General features: G+C 37.6%; 4 protein-coding genes across 12 annotated transcripts in view; 3 read left to right on the top strand and 1 right to left on the bottom strand.

Moving 5' to 3' along the window:
• LOC125234127 (NAD-dependent protein deacetylase Sirt6) overlaps positions 1–19789 on the top strand; it is a 309879-nt gene that overhangs the window by 58310 nt on the left and 231780 nt on the right. The gene's annotated exons all lie outside the window — the stretch shown is intronic.
• On the bottom strand, positions 334–12045 carry LOC125234137 (metaxin-1). The gene is given in 7 exon segments (XM_048140335.1): positions 334–595; positions 9704–9858; positions 10772–11006; positions 11223–11320; positions 11323–11491; positions 11610–11756; positions 11843–12045. Coding segments are annotated over 7 exon segments (1002 nt in total). The 5' UTR covers positions 11921–12045; the 3' UTR covers positions 334–475.
• LOC125234142 (B-cell receptor-associated protein 31-like) lies at positions 12216–13447 on the top strand. Its single transcript, XM_048140343.1, has one exon. The coding sequence runs from the start codon at positions 12363–12365 to the stop codon at positions 12975–12977; it is 615 nt and encodes a 204-aa protein (XP_047996300.1). The 5' UTR covers positions 12216–12362; the 3' UTR covers positions 12978–13447.
• Positions 14760–19789, top strand: part of LOC125234119 (ral GTPase-activating protein subunit beta) — a 31024-nt gene continuing 25994 nt past the window's right edge. For 4 of the 7 annotated variants that reach the window (XR_007177935.1, XR_007177936.1, XR_007177932.1 and 1 more), the window contains exons 1-4: positions 14760–15025; positions 16924–17097; positions 17744–17981; positions 19353–19382. Coding sequence is in view for 1 of the 7 variants with exons in the window: in XM_048140309.1 (XP_047996266.1) it covers positions 14990–15025; positions 16924–17097; positions 17744–17981; positions 19353–19382 (478 nt within the window). In the remaining 6 variants the exon portion in view is untranslated. Of the gene's footprint in view, positions 15026–16305; positions 16403–16923; positions 17098–17743; positions 17982–19352; positions 19383–19789 lie in introns of those variants that run through there. The other 3 variants (XR_007177937.1, XR_007177933.1, XR_007177934.1) reach the window with 2 other exon arrangements.

The following is a 19789-nucleotide window of genomic DNA, read 5'->3' as shown; positions in this document are numbered from 1 at the left end:
TGGGCATACTGTACGATAGTACTCTTTATTATACTGTGCCATAGCGGTTCAGCTGCCGCCAGCCGCAACACTCATGTCACATACCAACTGACACTACACATTACCTACTTATTATATGAGAACAGCTTGTCTTTTGTATTTACGGCGGTTTAGCATCGTCACTAGCTTTTGTCTCATGCGCGAATCCAGGGGGAGGGTCATAACCCCCCCCCCCCCCTGGAGCCTAAGTTGGCCATACCAATAGACCACGTGACCCCCCCCCTGGGGCCCGGGCCTTTACCACGTGACCCCCCCCCCCCCGGCACGAAGCTGGATCCGCGCTTGTTTTGTCTTGCGTTGCGCGCGGTCGAGTCGCTTCTTGAGTACTCTCACGCGGTGCAGCAGCCGGAAAACAGATCACTCTTACAGACTAGCATTCAACTAACAAGGAACTACCTATTTGATTGTATATAGGAACAGCTTGTCTTTTGTTTATTTACGGCGGTTTAGCATCATCACTAGCTTTAGTCTTGAGTTGTGCGCGGTCGAGTCGCTTCTTGAGGACACTCACGCGGTGCAGGAGCCGCGTGCGTCGCCAGCTCCATCCTGCCAGGCGCTGTCACAACACAGATCAATCAGTTGCTGACACTTGAACATCCAAGTCTCTCGGTCAACAAACATGAAAAGCCCTAGTTTATGACTAAGGAAATGTCAGAATCGACGCGTCAACGGAAACCTGCATGTGTAATTGTAATTGGGCACTATAAGTACTATGATCCTTCGTCTGGGCTAGAGATGGGCCGAATATGGACTTTGCCGAATACGAATATTCGGCCGAACATTCGGTTCAGCTCTTACCGAACCGAACATTCGGCCGAATATTCGGTTACGCCATATTTTTAAAGCGAATGTTAAGATTAAAACTATGAAATGATTGATCATTGTTATACATACTACAACTGTGTTCTTATTCTTATGATTTAGTGGATAACTAAAACTTAGTTAAAACAACTCTGAACTCTTCTCAACTCTTAAACTACGGTTTTTTTAACTTTTTTACAAAACAATGGTGTTTATATTTTGACGCATTTTTAGTAGTTTCTTTGAAAGCTACTAAAATAGGAGCTTATTATGCAATGGAATACGTAAGATCTTCATTAGTTATTTACTTTGTTTATTCGGTAAATATTCGGCAATGTAACCGAACTATTCGGCCGAATACGAACATTGAAAATCTTGCCGAATACCGAATATTTACCGAATATTCGGCCCATCTCTAGTCTGGGCAATGTCCCGCTGAGGGAATGTCAATTTGAATTTTATACAGTTGAGAACACATACACCATTGTTTCCTTTTTCACAATAGAAAGTTAAAATTGCGATGGATCGCAGCGTATGAACGCTACGTTAGGGGTTAAATTTAGGATGTATTGAGAATGTAAATTTTTATGTTTCAAAAAGGAAACTATGGTGTATATGTTATCAACTGTGGGATAAATAAACACCAAATCAACAGCGCATGTATTTATTCATGCCTTATAAGTTAACAACCAACAATATTTCTCATTCAAATACATCTAACGTTGTCTAACATCTACACAAAGCACTCTGAAGTCATACACAGTACATGCCTCAAAGGGAATGAATGTCGTATAAGAGTTGCATCAATAAGGGATTTTAACCCTTTTCCAGCCCCCGCCAACCTAGAAAGCTTTTTACAAATTCCAACGTAAAATAGTGAAGTTATGGCGATAGATTTTAAGGCGAGTCACTTTTTGGAAAAGTGAAATTTTATTTGTATGTACCCTGAATTGCAGATTTTAGAGTGTAAACCGCGTTGACACGTGCGTGGCAGATGAAACGCAGGCAGATCAACGTCACACTGCAGTAAATAATAAATTTTTCACCACGCCAACTGGTAAAGATCAATTTTGCTATTCGAAAACGGGTAGCAAAATTGCATTTTATCCACAAGAGTGTAAAGTAATTTCATACTAATTTTAACTTGATGTCTTTAGCTGGCTGGTAGAATTTACTTATAAATGACGATTTTGAAACTTAAATATTGAATACATTTGATGAAATTGATTCAATTTGATGTTTTACAGTTAGTATTGTGTTGGTGTGGTGAAAAATGTTTCACACGGTGGCAAAGTTTGTTTAACCTACGTGCCTTGAAACCCTCGCAACGCTCAAGATTCCACTTTTTGAACCACTCGCTATTGGCACGTGCTGTTAAACAACAACTTTGCCCCCTTCTAAAACAAATGTTCTAGTAAAACGTCCCACTGTGTCGGTTACCATTAAGGCGAGATTTACTTGTATCTTTATATGAATAAACTGACAGAGCGGCTTTATAGCAATCGACAAAGTGGGACGTTTTCCCGTGCACACTCACAAATAACTATTATGAATTAGTGATATACTCGTAAAAAAATTATTGCTCCTCTGCGTGTACTACAAAATTGTGATGATAATAATTATGTATGTACTTAACAATTTCATTGTCATCAAACATTCATTGTACTTTATTTGTGTAAGATATTAATCTAAAACGCTTAAATAACACTCACTAAATGGATAAATAATTTGAAATAGAATTAAATGTCAGTTAAATCATTGAGGCATGTACCATAACACAGCACTATAACTATTATAAATGCATTGTTAGATATGTCACTATTAAAATATTTTTGAGCCAAGCAAGACACAGCTTCAAACATCATAATAAAATGGGAGTCTTAACATGGACATCTCAGTTAAAAAAAACGATAATTTAGAATAAAACAAATGACTGTAGGAACTAAGTGACTTGACTCCCTCTGCCCATTTGACTTTTGACAAAATTATTTATAAACCTGACCAGAAATATATGACTACGCGCCATCTTGCGGAATTTTATTAGAACTATTTTCTTCATACTATACTGAACTGTCACCCCATACATCAGAATAACAGCGCCCTCCTGACAATAGTATAGGATGGAGGGCGCTAGTAGTAGCCGAGTAAACATTGACTCCGTGAAGAATATTTAATTAAAAAAAGAAAGTGTTACTAATAATCGAACTAAGTGCTATTAAAGATAGTTACAATTATGTTTGTCGTGCACAAGTGGTATCCGCTCAAGATTCGGACTACGTAAGCGAATATCAATAAATAAAAATCTACCCATAATCTACTCATAATCATTCGCGTACGAGGCAAAAACTTAGTGAAAAGTGATCTTGTGGTACGGAATCATAGTGAAATCAACCATTTAGTGATAAAAACAATATCTCCAGTTATCAAACTCTGTGTAACATCAAACTATAAATAATATATTTTAAGATCAAAATTGCAACTCATCGATATACTGAGTATTGAGAACAGCGCCATCTGTTATCATAGTGACGAACCAACAACTAAGTAAGCGCATTAACCTCAAGTAGTCTCATCCTAGTTCTGAACAAAACCGCAAGATGGCGCTAATATGTGAAGGTTGTCGTGTGGAAATAGGAGAGAAGAGATACCTAACGTGTTCATCTTGTCGCTTGTGCTATGATCTGGACTGTGTCAGGGTCCCAGTTAAATTATTCGATAACGTCATGTCTCCTGAACGGAAACGAAATTGGAAATGTCCACAATGCCGATCGAAGGAGCCTAAGGGAAATAACGCAAATACTCCAGTGCGAATGAACTTACAGCAGAACGAGTTCTCTTCAACATACGCCGACGAACCTGCTATAGCAGATAACTCTAACGTTACTATAAGGAAAAGACCGGTCCCCCAAAATAAACCAGAATCTCTAAGCGACAGTGACTCTACTCTGTCCCCCAGGGGCATACATTCCGGCAGGAATCTCTACAAGGTTCCAAATACTCATATACATTGACACCCTCCAGCGAAGATAAGCAACCTGATGACCAAATATCACTAACAAAATTTAGACTTATGATGGAGGAAAACAATAAACACCTCGTATCAATATTACAGACGTCTATACAAACACAAATGCAAATTGCCATATCTGATATAAAATCAAACTTTGAGTTGAACTTTAAAAAGATATCTACGGAACAGACAGAACTTAAACAAAATATAATCGACATAAATTGTAAAATTGAAACACTGAACCAAAAATGTTATGCGCTACAAACTGAAAATGAAACCCTACGAACCCAGATTCAGGAATTAAACAAAATTACAAGTAATGAGAAAACTATGAACTCATCTGAAAAGGTGTTAGTCTTACACGGCCTAGCAGAAAACTACTGGGAAAGCGAAAATGACATCATAGAAAAAATTTCCAACATTTGCTACGACCTCTTATACTTTAACGTAGCGGGATATATAGATACAATATCATTTATCGGCAAAAAAGGAAGAACTAGACCAGTCAAAATTGAATTTATATGTAAAAGGGTAAAAAAATATATATTGGAAAACAGTGAAACCTTCAAAGAAGCGGGCCTTAGCGTAACTGAATTCCTCAGCCCTGCGGACCTGAAGAAAAAGCAGGAACTACGACGAATCCTACAAAAAGCAAGAAGAGAAGGCTGTCACGCAACAATTAGAAATGACCGTTTATTTATAAATGGAAAACCGTACATTGAAGAAACCGGAAGCACCCACGTCATGAAGCAACCCGCCGAGGACACCGTAACCTGCTCACAAGTGCACAAAATGAACGACCGACAAAAAGTACCCGAGCTACAGTCGCTACAGACAATACCTACTCACTCATCGGCTCCGCTGGCATCGACGTCAAGTACGACAACTCAACCTCCAAATGAAGACGCTACAAGAAAAACATTTTTTCGAGCCTAACTTCGGCATTTTGTACCAAAATATGCAAAGCGTATGGAATAAAATTCATATATTAGAGGCATTTACAGAAGATTATCCACAAACCCACGTCATATGTGTTTCTGAGTCATGGTTAAATAAAATAAAAAAAGACTTAGTAAACATTACTAACTATAACATATGCTCGTTCTTTTGCCGCGAACATCATGAAGGCGGCGGTGTATTCATAATGTTAAAGCGTGGTATTGAATATTTTGAGAGGCCTGATATTACATCATTATCTTTAGAAATGATTTTCGAGGTGTGTGCAGTTGAATTGCCAAAACACAATCTGCTAATAATTAATATTTACTGGCCAAATTGTAAACGGGAAACAGAAACTTTCTTTACTCGCCTAAATCAATTATTAAGTATAATTGCATGTAAAGACAAGAAAAAACGTGTAATAATTGGAGGTGACCTAAATATAAATTTTCTTTCAGATAGTAGTGAAAAACATAGAATATGTAACTTGATGCTATCGCATAATTTCCACCAAAGAGTTCAGGATCCCACAAGGGTAACGCATTCAAGCTCTACTTGTATAGATTTATTGTTTACAAATTTTAAAACTACGGGCTGGAAAGTGAATGTAAACGAATTAGGCTTCTCAGACCACAAGGGTGTCTTGATAAGTACACCAACAGTTTCATTAAGTACACAACCTTGGGTTATACGGAAAAGATTATTTAATGATAAAAATATAAGTAATTTTAAAAACGAACTTCAACAAATTAAATGGGATACAATTATTAATATAAATAAAACCGTAAATGATAATTATAATTCATTCGAAAACACTTTGAAAGATCTCCTTGATAAATGCATTCCAAAAATTGACATAACATTAAAACCAAAAAAATCTTATCTAACACCGGGATTAAAAATATCTTGCCGTAACAAAAGGCTATTAAAAAAACTAGTACAACAGTCAGAAAATACTATATTAAGAAATTACTATAAATTATATTGCAAAATACTGAAAAAAGCAATACATAAATCAAAAAAACTGCACAACAAGAGCCAGTTCTATAACTCCCAAAATAAAACTAAAACTATGTGGCACATAATAAATAATGAGACAAATAAAAACACATCACAAAATAAAATAAACTTTAAAATCAAAACACCTGACCAAAACTCAATTAACGATCCCCAAAAAATAGCCAACATATTTAATGGTTTTTTCTCCTCCATTGGAAACGATTGCTCTACCCCAGTAAACAGGCAACCTCTAATAAACTCAATAAATAACTCATTCTTCCTCCGGCCTGCTCAACCTGAAGAAGTATTCAAAATTCTAAAAAATCTTAAAAATAAATCGACCTTCGGCATAGATGAGATCCCCCCAGTTCTATTAAAATCATGCGCAGAATCTTTATGCAGCCCCTACACTTTTCTATTAAATCAATCCTTTTCTCAAGGTATTTTTCCCGATGCGTTAAAAATCTCATTAATAAAACCCATCCACAAAAAGGGAGATACCTCAGAGATAAACAACTACCGACCAATCTCTCTATTACCCACGTCGTCGAAAATTTTTGAAACCGCTATGGTAAAGCGCCTTTACGCCTTTTGTGAAAAATTCAAAATCTTTAGTGAAAACCAAAATGGCTTTAGGAAAAATCATTCGACGACCTTAGCAATCTATAAATATGCCTTAGAGATATTTAATATTATAAATGATAAACAATACGCTGTGGGTCTCTTACTCGACATGAGTAAGGCTTACGATAGAGTCCGTTATGAAATCCTTTTAGATAAATTATATAACATAGGTGTTAGAGGTATTGCGCTGGACTGGTTTAAGTCTTATTTGAGTAATCGTTCCCAGTATGTAGAAATAGAGTATAGGGACTTCGATAGAGCAACAATACAACACATCAGATCTGATAAAGTCCCCGTTAGAGGGTCTATCCCTCAAGGCAGCGTCTTAGGTTGTATTCTATTTATCATCTACATAAATGATCTTCCTAAGATACTGGACCAACATAGCACGCTTTTCGCAGATGATATGTCTATAATGTTCTCATGTGCTACTACTATAGAAGTTGAGAATAAATTACAGTCAACCTTAGATAAAATTACAAATTGGCTACATTCCCATAACCTAGAGCTCAATATAAATAAAACAAAAATCATCGAATTTAAACCTCATCAAAAATCATCACTGGCAATAGACTTTCAATATAAAAATTCTAAATTAGATACAGTGAGCTCTGCCACCCTATTAGGAATAGAATTAGACTCTAATATGAGCTGGAAAGAACATATTATAAAATTGTCAAAAAAATTATCATCCTTTATATTCGCTCTTCAGCATCTAAAGCGAGTCTCGGATCTACAGACATCCCTTGCAGCATATTACGCATATGCATATTCACGTATATCGTATGGCCTGGTTCTTTGGGGAAATAGCTGCGATATTGAAAAAGTATTCATTCTGCAAAAAAAATGCATCAGAACTCTAGTAAACATAGATCAGATGGAATCATGTAAACCTTATTTTATTAAACTTGAAATATTGACCGTTGCGTGTATGTATATATTCGAATCATGTAAATTCGTTAGGAAACACCTAGATTTGTACTCATACCAAGATACAACCCAAATTAAAAGAAATAACCGTAATGTTAAGCAACTAAAATTGCCTTTTTCTAAACTAAAACTTGTCACAAGTAGCCCACATTTTATGACTATAAAAATCTACAATCACCTTCCGAACTCTATTAAAGAACTGCAAAACATTAATCAATTTAAAAAACATCTGAAACAGTTTTTAGTTAACGAGTGTTTCTATAATATGAACGAATATTTTAGTCAGTAAGTGAAAATACAATAGTGCTTTATTTTTTGTAAGGAAATAATGTAATAGTATTAGTAAGACCAAATGATAATTATTGAATGTATGTTAATGTAACGAAATGTGTAAAATAATGTATATAATCATATTTTAATCTAAGTAATTACCTACTTGTAGCCCTCTATATTGCTGTGCCCTTACAGGGTGTCACATGTATACCTATATGTTCCACTCCACCCAATGCCTGTAATGTGATATGCAATAAATAATTCTAATTCTAATTCTAGTCATATATATTTCTGGCTAGGCTTTAAATTATCAATATTATCATACACCATCACTTTATTATCTCAATAATTGCTTTGCAAAATCATTGACGAAAGCCCTTATAGCTCATAACATAAGAAGTACCCTTGGTCTATTCAGAAATAAAAAGAAGTAATAATAATATCTCCAATAGCGCACTTTTCGACATAGGCATTTAATGAGGTACTATGCTACGTCTAAACACCGCCATAGGCCAAGAGCACTTATAAAACTTTCCACTTTGGAAAACCAGCTTCATCAGTAGGAACAGGCCAATTTGGTTACTTAACTAATTTAGAAACTTGTGTCTAGGTGGTACAGTAGAGTTCATAAATATGTGTACATTTTTTCACCTTAATTGCTACGAGTTAAGGTGAAGAAATGTGCAGATATTTATGAACTCAACTGTACCTAAACTTTTGAGCCACACCAATCTGTTCATAACTTTAAACTTGGTTGTAATATTTCAAGTTTAATGGCTACCACATAAATTTATAGTGTAAGTTAAAACTAATAAACAAAGTCTATGCATATTAGAATCCCCAGTTCCAGATATTTAGAGCAACGCAACAGACACAAACTGTAGGTCATGAAGTTGCATTACCCGCCTGTATTACTGTCAAAGTTGGTTTGCCAGAGTATTTGTGACGTTTTCAATAAAAGGTCCCATATTGTTGCTCACCACAAAGACAAAATTTGCTTGTGTACTAAAAACTTGTTAGTGGCCTTATGTTTAACACTTCCGCAACAAAAACCCGCCTAGTGGGCATTCTTAAACTTTGGTCAGATGCCGGGTTCTCGCCAAGCGGGCGTTAATAAATTACGTCCGGTTTCTGATGTACTGCGTCATTTTTTGTCTGGTAATGTGTTAAGCAACAGTATGGTATCTTTTGCTTGAGATCGCCAAACTAGCTAATATAGTAGATGCAGGAGCCGGTAAGAGCGTGTGCTAGGGCGGGCGGCGCTAGCGCTCCCACGCGCGTCAGTTGTCGTCTTCGTCATTCTCAAACATCTCGTTGTAGTCTTGGGAGTGTTCGAAATCTTTCAGATCCTGAACAAAAAACAGCCGTTTAGCCAAGTGTTAGATAAGTGAGAATGAATAAGAATACAACTTTGTTGTTTAATTTGGATAGTAAGTAAGCAAGGAGGAGTAATATTCATGCAAAGACACTATTGGAAAGAAACAAAGCATTTGTAATATTATTTAAAGCTAAGTCATACATGCAACAAATAGTAAATATTTTCAGTATTGGCAAAAAGTAGGTACCTAATTAATAGTGTTCATTTTGGAAGAACCACACTGTTTATAGTTTTTATATTTTAACTTTTAGGCCCAAATGCAAAAGGAAAAAATTGGTACAAATTATGACAATCATTATGGAGAGATTACAGATGAAACCTCATTAACCGACTTCAAAAAAAGGAGGAGGTTCTCAATTCGACTGTTTTTTTTTTCATAACACAACTTACTCTAAAAGCAAAAACTATCCAAATTAATGACCCAAAAAAAAACTAACCCATTACTGACTTTTAGGGTCGGTTGCATCAAACCGTCTGTCACCGTTAAAGCGTTCGTTAAATTGTATAGTATTATCTGTGGTCAAGAGTAAGCCCATTTATAATTAAAAAAAAAAAAAAAAAAAAAGTATGGGAAGTTCCATAGACGTCTGCTGCGTGACGATGATATGTCTGTCAAATGTGGTTGATGCAACTGGCCCTTAATCTTTGTGTGCTAAGTTAACACAGTTTACAAAATGATATGAATTAGATTATTTTTACAGATGACTAACCTGGAACATGCCATTGGCCACAGCATAGCCAGTCATGGCGATGGCAGCAAACAGCGCCGCGAGCAGTTTGTTACGTGTCTGGTGCGGGAAGTTGGCTGCTTCGCGGTCAGACTGCGTGCCTGTTGACTGCTGTTTGGCATTCTGTCTGTTGTACTCTGAAATTAGTGAACAATTATTATAGCCAGTAACATTTACCATAAATACTAACATAAATGTACAGTAACAGGTAACATACTTCTGCATAACAGGTAATATAAAGGGGGCATTTCATATCTTAAATAAATTCCAGTATAACAACATTCAATCCATAACCATCCCTTGTTTGGTTTTTGAAAAGTAATTGGCTAAGTGCCAAATCCATCATGGGTGCATCAGTAGCTACAAGATATCCTTACATGAACTACACTAACAGTCTTGGATTGTTGGTAATCAGATAACAATATTTACATACATACAATCACGCCTGTATCCCATAAAGGAGTAGGCAGAACACATAAAACTACTAAAGCTTCAGTGCCACTCTTGGCAAATAAGGGGTTGAAAGAAAACGAAACTGTGACAATAGATTAGATTAGATTAGATTATATTTATTTCTTGATGAAAATTACATGTTATTTTAAATTAAAAATAGCACCAATTCACAAAAAGATCGTCACAACATAATAATAAGAAAATAATTGATACAAACGATAATAATCATCAAATTAAAAAGTAAACCAATAATAATATTTACATTATAAAAAACTTAAATACTCTGTGCATTAGGTTAGGGCCATTTGCACCAACGAAAATGGAGGGTTTTTTTTTCTGCTTTGGCTTTTACTCCCTGCCAATTGCACAGGGCGAATTTGCCAATGTCAGTGTTGGCTTGGTGTTACCGTAGTGTTGACTTTCACATGTGAGGAGAATGTTCGGTTTTTTTTTTAATATATATTTTTTGATGAAGGATGTGGAGGAAGAGGGTTAACCCACCATTTTATAATGAATTTGACAGATGACAGCCCACTTACCCTGAGTTAAGTGGTTGGTGCAAGTGGGCCTTAGTAAACAAGCTTAACATCAACTTACCATCTGTAACCTGTCTGAAGTTTTTCTGATTAATCCTCGCCACAAACCTTGTTAAGTTTGCAATGCCTTTAACATGATTGGCCAGTGTTGCATTTGGGAATGGAGCTTTGACTAGAGGAGCGAGGTATGCAAACACAGTGGCATCAAATGAGGAGGGCCGGTTACCGAAGAAGTATTCACTCTCTCCGAGCCTGTCTGACAGGGTTTTAAGGCACTTTTCTGCTTCACTGTATATCTGGAATTGGTAAGTAAAATTTTACAAAGGATAAAGGAAGCCTGAGAATATTGATTATGACTCCATAATGACTTTTTTGTGTCTTGTAAAACCTAGTAAATTATTTTGATAAACTGATCTTATAATATTGTAGAATCAGTTCTGAAAATGTTTTGGTCCTAACAAAGTTATAAGTCACATGTATTTTATTATTATATGTATTGTTATTCAACTTACTGTTTTTTCTATTTCTCTAAGGTCTGTATGCTCTCCATAGAGTGCATCAATCATCTCTTTAGCAGCCGTTTGGTATTTGGAGGGATAGTAGAAGTTGAAGGAAGTCTCAAAGCCTTAGCATATGTGGCCCGAGTCAAATCTGTATAGTTTTTCTCATCAACCCACCACGCAAACTGGTATGCGGGGTAAAGTTTCTCACTCAGGTACTGGGTAAAGGCACTGGCTTCGGCTGCCTGCTTGGTGTTTAGGTGGACATCAGTGCTGTAATGCTGATGATGAAATATTGATTAATAAAACATTCTCATTTAACAAAAATTTTAAGTTAATGTTCACAATTTATGATTAATAATATTTAGAATACCACTTTGGAAAAGCTCCTACACTTACCAGGGTCTTTAAGTGATCAACTACTTCTTCAAAATTAGTAAGGACGGTGCGCCCATCGCGCATGACTGGAAGCCTTCCTTTGGGTGTGAAAAATGGATTGTTTGATTCTCGCACTTTTACTGGCACTCCAATAAATTTCATATAGGTCTGTGGAAGAAAAGAAAATTAATAATTTCAGATACACCGGCCTTCGCGTGGCAGAGGTTATATGAAAAATATTGTTAAATACTTACTAAGACTTTGAGACATTCTGAATCAATTGAAGCTAGACCCCATTCTCCTTTCCATATATCCAGTTCTATACTTGCCATTATTTTCTGTAAATAATCTATTCAAAAACTATTTTTTGGAAATTTTGCAACATTCAATAAACTTTTTTTTTGTACAACCATAGAGTTTTCGATTACATATAGACTGTAGACCTGTCATAGTACATCAAAGACAACTGAGTGAGGTGCTAAACTTGCTAAAGTGTGAAATCATCACTCGCAATCCGATCCGGTGGTGTATAAAAGGTTTAATTAGAGAGCGAATGAAAAAGTTACGAATCAGCTGTCAATTGTCATATAACATTGTCTGTGGTTGTTGTTGACAAGCTTACATGCTATTTTTGTGTTTGACTTCTTTTTTCTATTTTCCGTCGATATTGTGAGATATTTCAATTTAAAGTGCAGTTTGACTAATTCGTGGAAGTGTCTCAATTTCATTATCGTACCTGTTTCATTGAATAAGTAATAATTGTTACCAAGAATCATGTCTATTCAGTGGACATTTATCGCCGGCTACCTGTACTTCGAAATTGCGATAGTGGCGATATTGATGCTGCCCATCGCCAGTCCGCGACGATGGCAGCAATTCTTCAGATCGCGGCTGTTTGCCATGTTCCGCGAGCATGCAGCCGTTTACTTCTACGTTCTACTTGGCGTACTAAGCTTATTCCTGTTGGATTCTGTCAGGGAGATGAGGAAATACTCACATGCTGATAGCCACGGACATCTCTCGACCGAAATGAAAGGCAACGTAAAACTTTTTAGATCTCAGCGAAACTTCTACATCACTGGTTTTGCTATTTTCTTGGCATTTGTCATTAGGCGCCTTGTTACTATGATATTGATACAAGCTGAGCTGTTGGAAAAGTCAGAAAGGATCATTAGAGAAGCAGAAACTGCGAAGGACTTCGCAAAGACTACTGTATTGACACAGGCTCTGCAGTCCGCTGGGGATTCAAACAATTTGGAAAATTTGGAAAGGTTATTGCTTGACGAGCAAAACCGAGTCAAAGAGTTGGAGGAGGAAGTAACATCTTTGAAAGAGCAGCTGAATGAAGCAAAATGCAAATTGGCTGAAAAGAAGTCTGAAATTGAATAAGCATGAAAAAGTCTGTGATTGAAGATGCTGGAATAATGTTAACTAAATGCCTAACTTTAGTATGTGATTAGAGGTTTACTTGAAACATATTTAAATTTTAATAAAACCTAGTCATAATACCTGTAAAATGTAATGTAGATATTCAAAAAAACATTAAGGTTAAAAGTATGATTTTAAAAACTAAGAACATAGTTGGAACAATGACTGAGTAATTAATTAAAAATTAGATCTTATCAAATTATCACCTTTTAGACAAATGTTGTAGTTTCAAATTCTATGAACAATGAATATTTTTGTTAAAACTAAACTAACAATAAATTATGATTTTAAATTTTGTATTAATAAGTTGTTTAAGTGTTCTGCTCTCTTAGCTTAAATTATTAACATATTCGGTGCCAGCATGTACTAGTACTACGCAATTTGAGCATAAAGTCTAGAAAACTGTTTTCAATAAATCCTTTTTTTAACAACACAGTTGTTTTATTCCCATTTCAAAAATCAATATGAAACAAAACACTCGGGTACACAATAAAACTGTTCATGGTAAAATAAATGTCTACTAGATTTCAAGGACTGCTAAAATATATAGTAAACAAGGTGGCGTGGCGGCGGCGTGGCGCGCGCCAAGTGGCGGCGCGTCTTACGTCCTTCCTATACAAAATGTACCGAGGAGACGTTTTTTGAATTACACTCAGGTGGCGTGGCGCGGACGTCCGTTGCGCGCCCCGAGACACGCGACGCTTAAGGCACCGGCCACATCAGAGCGTCGCGTGTCTCGGGGCGCGCAACGGACGTCGGCGCCACGCCACCTGAGTGTAATTCAAAAAGCGTCTCCTCAGTACATTTTGTATAGGAAGGACGTAAGGCGCGGCGCGCGCCACGCCGCCGCCACGCCACCTGGGGCGCGTCTTACGTCCTTCCTATACAAAATGTACTGAGGAAACGTTTTTTGAATTACACTGAGGCGGCGTGGCGCGGACGTCCGTTGCGCGCCCCGAGACACGCGACGCTCTGGTGTGGCCGGTCACTAAGTGGGAACGCTGGCTTAAACAGAGACGTCTGCGTTGGCTATGGCATGTGCACAGGATGGAACCCTCTCGACTACCTCGTCGTGTTCTTCTTGGTGCAGTCGCGAATGCAAAGCGTAGCGTTAGGAAGGCAGTTGCTTCGTTTTAAAGACTGCGCAAAGAGGGACATGACTGCCTTTCATATTGACCACCAACACTGGCAGAGCAACGAACGGAGTGGCGCAAATGCGTTGTGGAGGGTCGCAGAATTTGTGATGAGACTTAGTTTGCTGCACTTGCTTATAATTACTTCTCTTGTCTCACTTGTCTATCCTGCGGTAGACCATGTCGGTCTGGCATCGGTCTATTAAGTCACCAAAAAAGGTGCCTCTCGAATGTTACACCATAAAACCGTCTTTAATAGACGTAAAGGCCAATGATGATGATGATGATAAATGGATATACCATGCTGATCAAATTCTAGCTGGATCAAACCATGGTACGGTACGCCCAACTATAGGACTCCTAGAACAGTGCATCATATACTATATTATAAATTATACTCTTATTTTTCAACGGGACATATTTCCGTATGGAGTTATCGTTCTTCTCCTAGTGAGTATTATATTCTTTGATTATACTACTCTTTGCAGTGCATCATGCCGGATAGTGAGTAGTAAGTTTTAGCATTCCTAGTTTATCTGTGGTACATCAACCAAATGTCAAAGCGCTTGACATTGACGTGTTGACATGACATATACAGTAGCAGAAAAAAGGGTGAAAACTTGTGAAAATCTGCAAGAAATAACTCGGGATACAGACTTTCTACCTGTATAGAATACATCAATTTTTAAACTAATAGCATTATAAAGCATTAGCTTAGTCTGTGAGTTCACAAATCACAACATCGTTTTTAAGTGTGTTTTGTTATTGTTTACGAAGCAGCTTGCTGCGCGTTGACTTGGAGACGAACGGGACAGCCGACGGCACCGTTATACCTTATTTATGAATGTGGGAATCTTCAATAGAGTCAACCATAAGGTGAGTAACCTTTCTTATGCTGTTATAATCATAGTTTTAACCTGCATATTATACGTTCAGGGTTGGATTAAGGTGTGTCTCATTACTTTAGAATTTTGATTGATTAGTACTAAGAGGCCTGTAGCAGGCTTGTATTGAATATCATGCACCTCAAGTGGACTTATGTAAGCCGTTGTTTAGACTTTACAAACATTGGGAGTTGAAACATGTTTTGGAGGATGATACATATTATCATTTCACATAGATAGGACATTACTAATTATAACTATAAAACTATTATTCTTTAATCCAGATGCATTAACTGTGTAAACTTCTATTGATTTACATTATCAGTCAGTATTAATCCAGTAAGCATGCATGGAAGCCATATTATGACCTCAAGGAATTTCAAGAGATGTTCAAGCGTAATAACAACACTCGTCTGAGAGGTCATCACTTAAAGCTAGATATGATAGATCTCACAATAACCCTTATAAACACTTTTTGAGCAATTGGGAAGTGAGATCTTGGAACAAACTCCCAGAAGACGTGGTCTCAGCACAAAATGTGAATCAGTTTACAAATAGACTAGACAAGCACATCACATCTACAACTCGGCTATGATTATTGGCATAAGGTGTTTATAAAACACTTTTTGAGCAATTGGGAAGTGAGATCTTGGAACAAACTCCCAGAAGACGTGGTCTCAGCACAAAATGTGAATCAGTTTACAAATAGACTAGACAAGCACATCACATCTACAACTCGGCTATGATTATTGGCATAATGATCACTGGATACAGGCTATATTAGTTTTTTAACTGCCTGCCTGCTTATTAAATAATCCATACTAATATTATACATGGAAAAGTGTGTGTCTGTTTGTTTGTCTGTCTTTCACGGCGAAACGAAGCGACAAATTGACGTGATATTTTAAGTGGAGATAGTTGAAGGGATGAAGAGTGACATAGGCTACTTTTTGTCTCTTTCTTAACCCCCACTTCCCTATAATTGGGGGAGGAAGTTTGTATGGATCATTCCGCAATTTAACGCGAGCGAAGCCGCAGGCAAAAGCTGGTAAATAATAATTTTAATGAATTAACTAGTTTTCCCTTTCCTACTAAAACTCGTGAACACATGTCACAAATAGGCTGCTAATAGTGCTAATGACAATTAATCCAATTATGTCTGCAAGTGACTCATATATAATACATTGTTGTTAACATGAAACTTTTGTTTGCCAGATGGACAATGTGTCATGTGTAAATAGATAACATGTCTCAGTCAGTTGTTTTAGTGCAATCATTTTGGTGTCTCTTGTGTACATTTTAACATTTACTTAAGAGTGAATGTGATAGAGCCACAAATCTTCTGCACTGTTGCAACAGACGTGACATGGTAAGAAGCAATCAAAAATTTTTTATATAATTATAATAATTTGTAAATGATTTATTTATTTATTTATTTATTTAAATTTTATTGCACAGTAAAAAAATGTACAAAAGGCGAACTTAATACCAAAAGGTATTCTCTACCAGCTAACCTTTGGGCCAAACAGAGATCAATAAGAGCTAATAGACCTGTGCAAGAAATATAACAAGACGAGAAATTGAATATCTACTTAATAAACCTAAATGGTTACATACATATCACATCATACAAACGTTTACAAAAATAAAACTACATAATACGAGTATACTTACTTACAAATGTACATAAATATACTTACATATACTATACATATATACATATTATATACCTGCCCTATAACTATTATGACGCTTGATTAAGAGAGAATGATTAAGCTTTAAGTTGTAACAGCACCTTAAAAGATGGGAAGTAATAGAGAGATAATGTGCAAATGTTCTTTGTTTCTGTAAAGAAAAACTAATTTATTTTATTTTTATTATATTTTGCAGAACAAGGATTCAGGCGGTATGTACGCCGAGTGGAGCTCGCTGCCGCTGGAGGGCGGCGGGCACGGCGTGCTGGGCGCCGTGGGCGGCGCGGCCGGCGCGGGGCGCGACGTCGTGCTGGCCGTCGTGCGCCAGCTCACCTCGCACGAGCCCAGCCCGCTCACCACCGACGCCGAGGTAATATTCACAAAGCTCAAAAGTACCCGACAGACTAATGAGACTTTTGAGTTAGTGCACTAGTGCCAAATCATATTCGATATTCACCAGTAGGCCTAGCACATGATGGCCGCGAGAGTATGTCGCCGCGAGATAGACTACCCGTCCTTATGTCATTAATACAGTTAGAAGAAGACGTGTCATCTATCTCGCGGCGACATACTCTCGCGGCCATCATGTGCTAGGCCTACAGGAAGAATATGTCATCCTAACTGAATTAATTTTTAATGAGAAGAATTGTGTGCGAATTATGAAAAGTTTTAGATATTAAAGGTTAAAATGTAAACCGTGAAAATTTTGCAAGAAGCTTAAAAAATGTAAAATTGAAAAACGCTTATTGCCTCTTCATACGTTTATGTGAACTGCGGCATTCTGAAAAATTTGGATTGACAAATATATCCATCATTGAATGCAGTCACAAAATTTCAAGGGAATCTGTTAGGAATTGAGAACTGTGGAAGAGCCCATAAAAAAAACACTGCATAATTCAAAAAGTAGACCTACTCTAAGGCTTTGGTCAATGAATACCGGGTTTTTTTAAATAGCCGAATACCTAAGTATTTATACCTTACTTTTACCCATAGCTTACATATAACGGTGTTACCAGGTGGAATGGGTCCTCGAAGTGATCCGCTTCGGTCTCTCCCTGCCTCTCCACGAGCACGAGGCGCTCCGCGACTGTGTCCGCGTGTGCTGCTCCTGGCTGTCCCCGCTGCTGCCGCCCGCGCCCCCCGCGCAGCCGCCGCCCCCCGCCGTGCCTCCACCGGTAGCTGCGGCGCCGAAGAGATACGCTAGGAAGATATTAAGACACCTGCATAACCTCTTCGTGCCACGGCCTAATGAGAGTAAGTATCACTAGCATTTGTTTTAAGTGGCTCCTCTTATGGCCCAGCCACGACATTGGTCTAAGCGCGACAGCGGTGAGCGGCAGCCATACGTGCGAATGAAAATCCCCATCGCTGTGTCTCGCTTCAATTTATGGCCGCCGCTGTCAGCTTAGACCAATGTCGTGGCTGAGCCGTTAGAGACTGCGAGCGCATAATGATGCTTGTGGATGTCCCCGCTCCTGACGTCCGCGCCCCCCGCGCAGCCGTCGCCCCCCTCTGTGCCGCCACCGGTGGCTGCGGCCCCGAAGCGTTATGCTAGATTGATATTAAGATAATAATATATCTTCATTAACCTCTTCGTGCCACGACCTAATGAGAGTGAACATCACTAGCTTTTGTTTAAGTTGGTCCGTTAAGTGACTGCGTCCAAGCTGATACTATCTGTCGCAGCCCCTCGCTGTCCGAGACATCATCATAAGCTTTTGTAGTACATTCCTGTGTCCTAGCCTTCTTAGTAGAAAATCAAAAGACTGAAAAGAAAAAATCTAAGCCATGATGGCAATAATTTATAGTTTATCGATGTACAAAGTAACAATAATTTCTGTATGTGATTAAACTGCGAGTTTTACTAACGATACATATTTAATAAAATATCATGGATCGTAATAGTGATAAACATGTAAATACCATTCGTACATAAAATATTAACACTGGTTCTGCTTCAGAAATGTAGGTACAGTCAACCAATTGGAACCCTAGGCCACTCTACAACCATGTCAAAATGACAAGCAGTATGAGATTCCTTACAATCTGTTTTATAACGTCACTGTGACATAGTTCTACAGTGGCATTGTCATTTTGACATGGTTGTAGAGTGGCCTAGGGTTCGAATTGGTTGACTGTACCTGCCTAATATAATTGGGGTAATTTTCTTGATATTTTCCCACTCATTATGTATACAGTGTATATAACATTACTTATAAATGATTGTCATAATCAATTCTTACGTTTAGTTTGGATTTGAGCACAGATTACTTAACACCAGTGCAGATATGCCACTCTAATAAAGAACATCAGTTTACATCACACAATATAATTTGCGTCAAAAAAATTGCCTCGAGTGAATAATATTAATAACGATCTGGTGTAACGAAAGATCTATTTACACGGCGCGTGAACTCGCATACGTTTCATTACATTGCGCCATTTGATTGGTATGCTAGACTGTATGTCACCTCATTAGTCCGAAATGTAACTAAAATCGCATGCGACCACCCACACCGACGAAATGATTCTTAAATCTAAATGTCTCTTTCGAGTGGCGTATCTGGTGAACTGTATTGTAAATTTACATTGGTTTTATAACGCACCATTGCTCTTCCTTTCAAGCACTCACATTCATATATCAGACGGAGCTGGGTGAGTAACGGTAACGCTTGATCTTCGCACGCTTTCCTTACTAATTCATTGCACGATTACTAATTTTTCTTGCTAATAATATAAGTGTAAAATCAGCTAAAATGAACTTTTATTGTCTATGTCCTTTCCACGCTTAAACCGTTTAATGAAGGCCAAAAAAAGCAATTCGTTTTCCGTTTGGATCAGGCTCTTATTAAAGCTTCCACGCTTAAACCGTTTAATGAAGGCCAAAAAAAGCAATTCGTTTTCCGTTTGGATCAGGCTCTTATTAAAGCAATATTTGTTAGTACTGATAGGTTATTACTGCTATTTTGATACATTTATTTAGGATTTAAGAATTTCACCACCCCATCTCGTCCCGTGGGTGTCGTAGAAGTTGACTGTGAGATATGGGTTAAATTGTCGCG

The sequence above is a fragment of the Leguminivora glycinivorella genome, chromosome 15 (genome assembly GCF_023078275.1).
Source record: "Leguminivora glycinivorella isolate SPB_JAAS2020 chromosome 15, LegGlyc_1.1, whole genome shotgun sequence".
Taxonomy (NCBI): Eukaryota; Metazoa; Arthropoda; class Insecta; order Lepidoptera; family Tortricidae; genus Leguminivora; species Leguminivora glycinivorella.
This window is presented reverse-complemented; position numbering and strand designations above follow the sequence as displayed.

Bases quoted from the DNA above. Each gene is read 5' to 3' on its own strand.
- LOC125234142 (XM_048140343.1), top strand. From the start codon at position 12,363: ATGTCTATTCAGTGGACATTTATCGCCGGCTACCTGTACTTCGAAATT.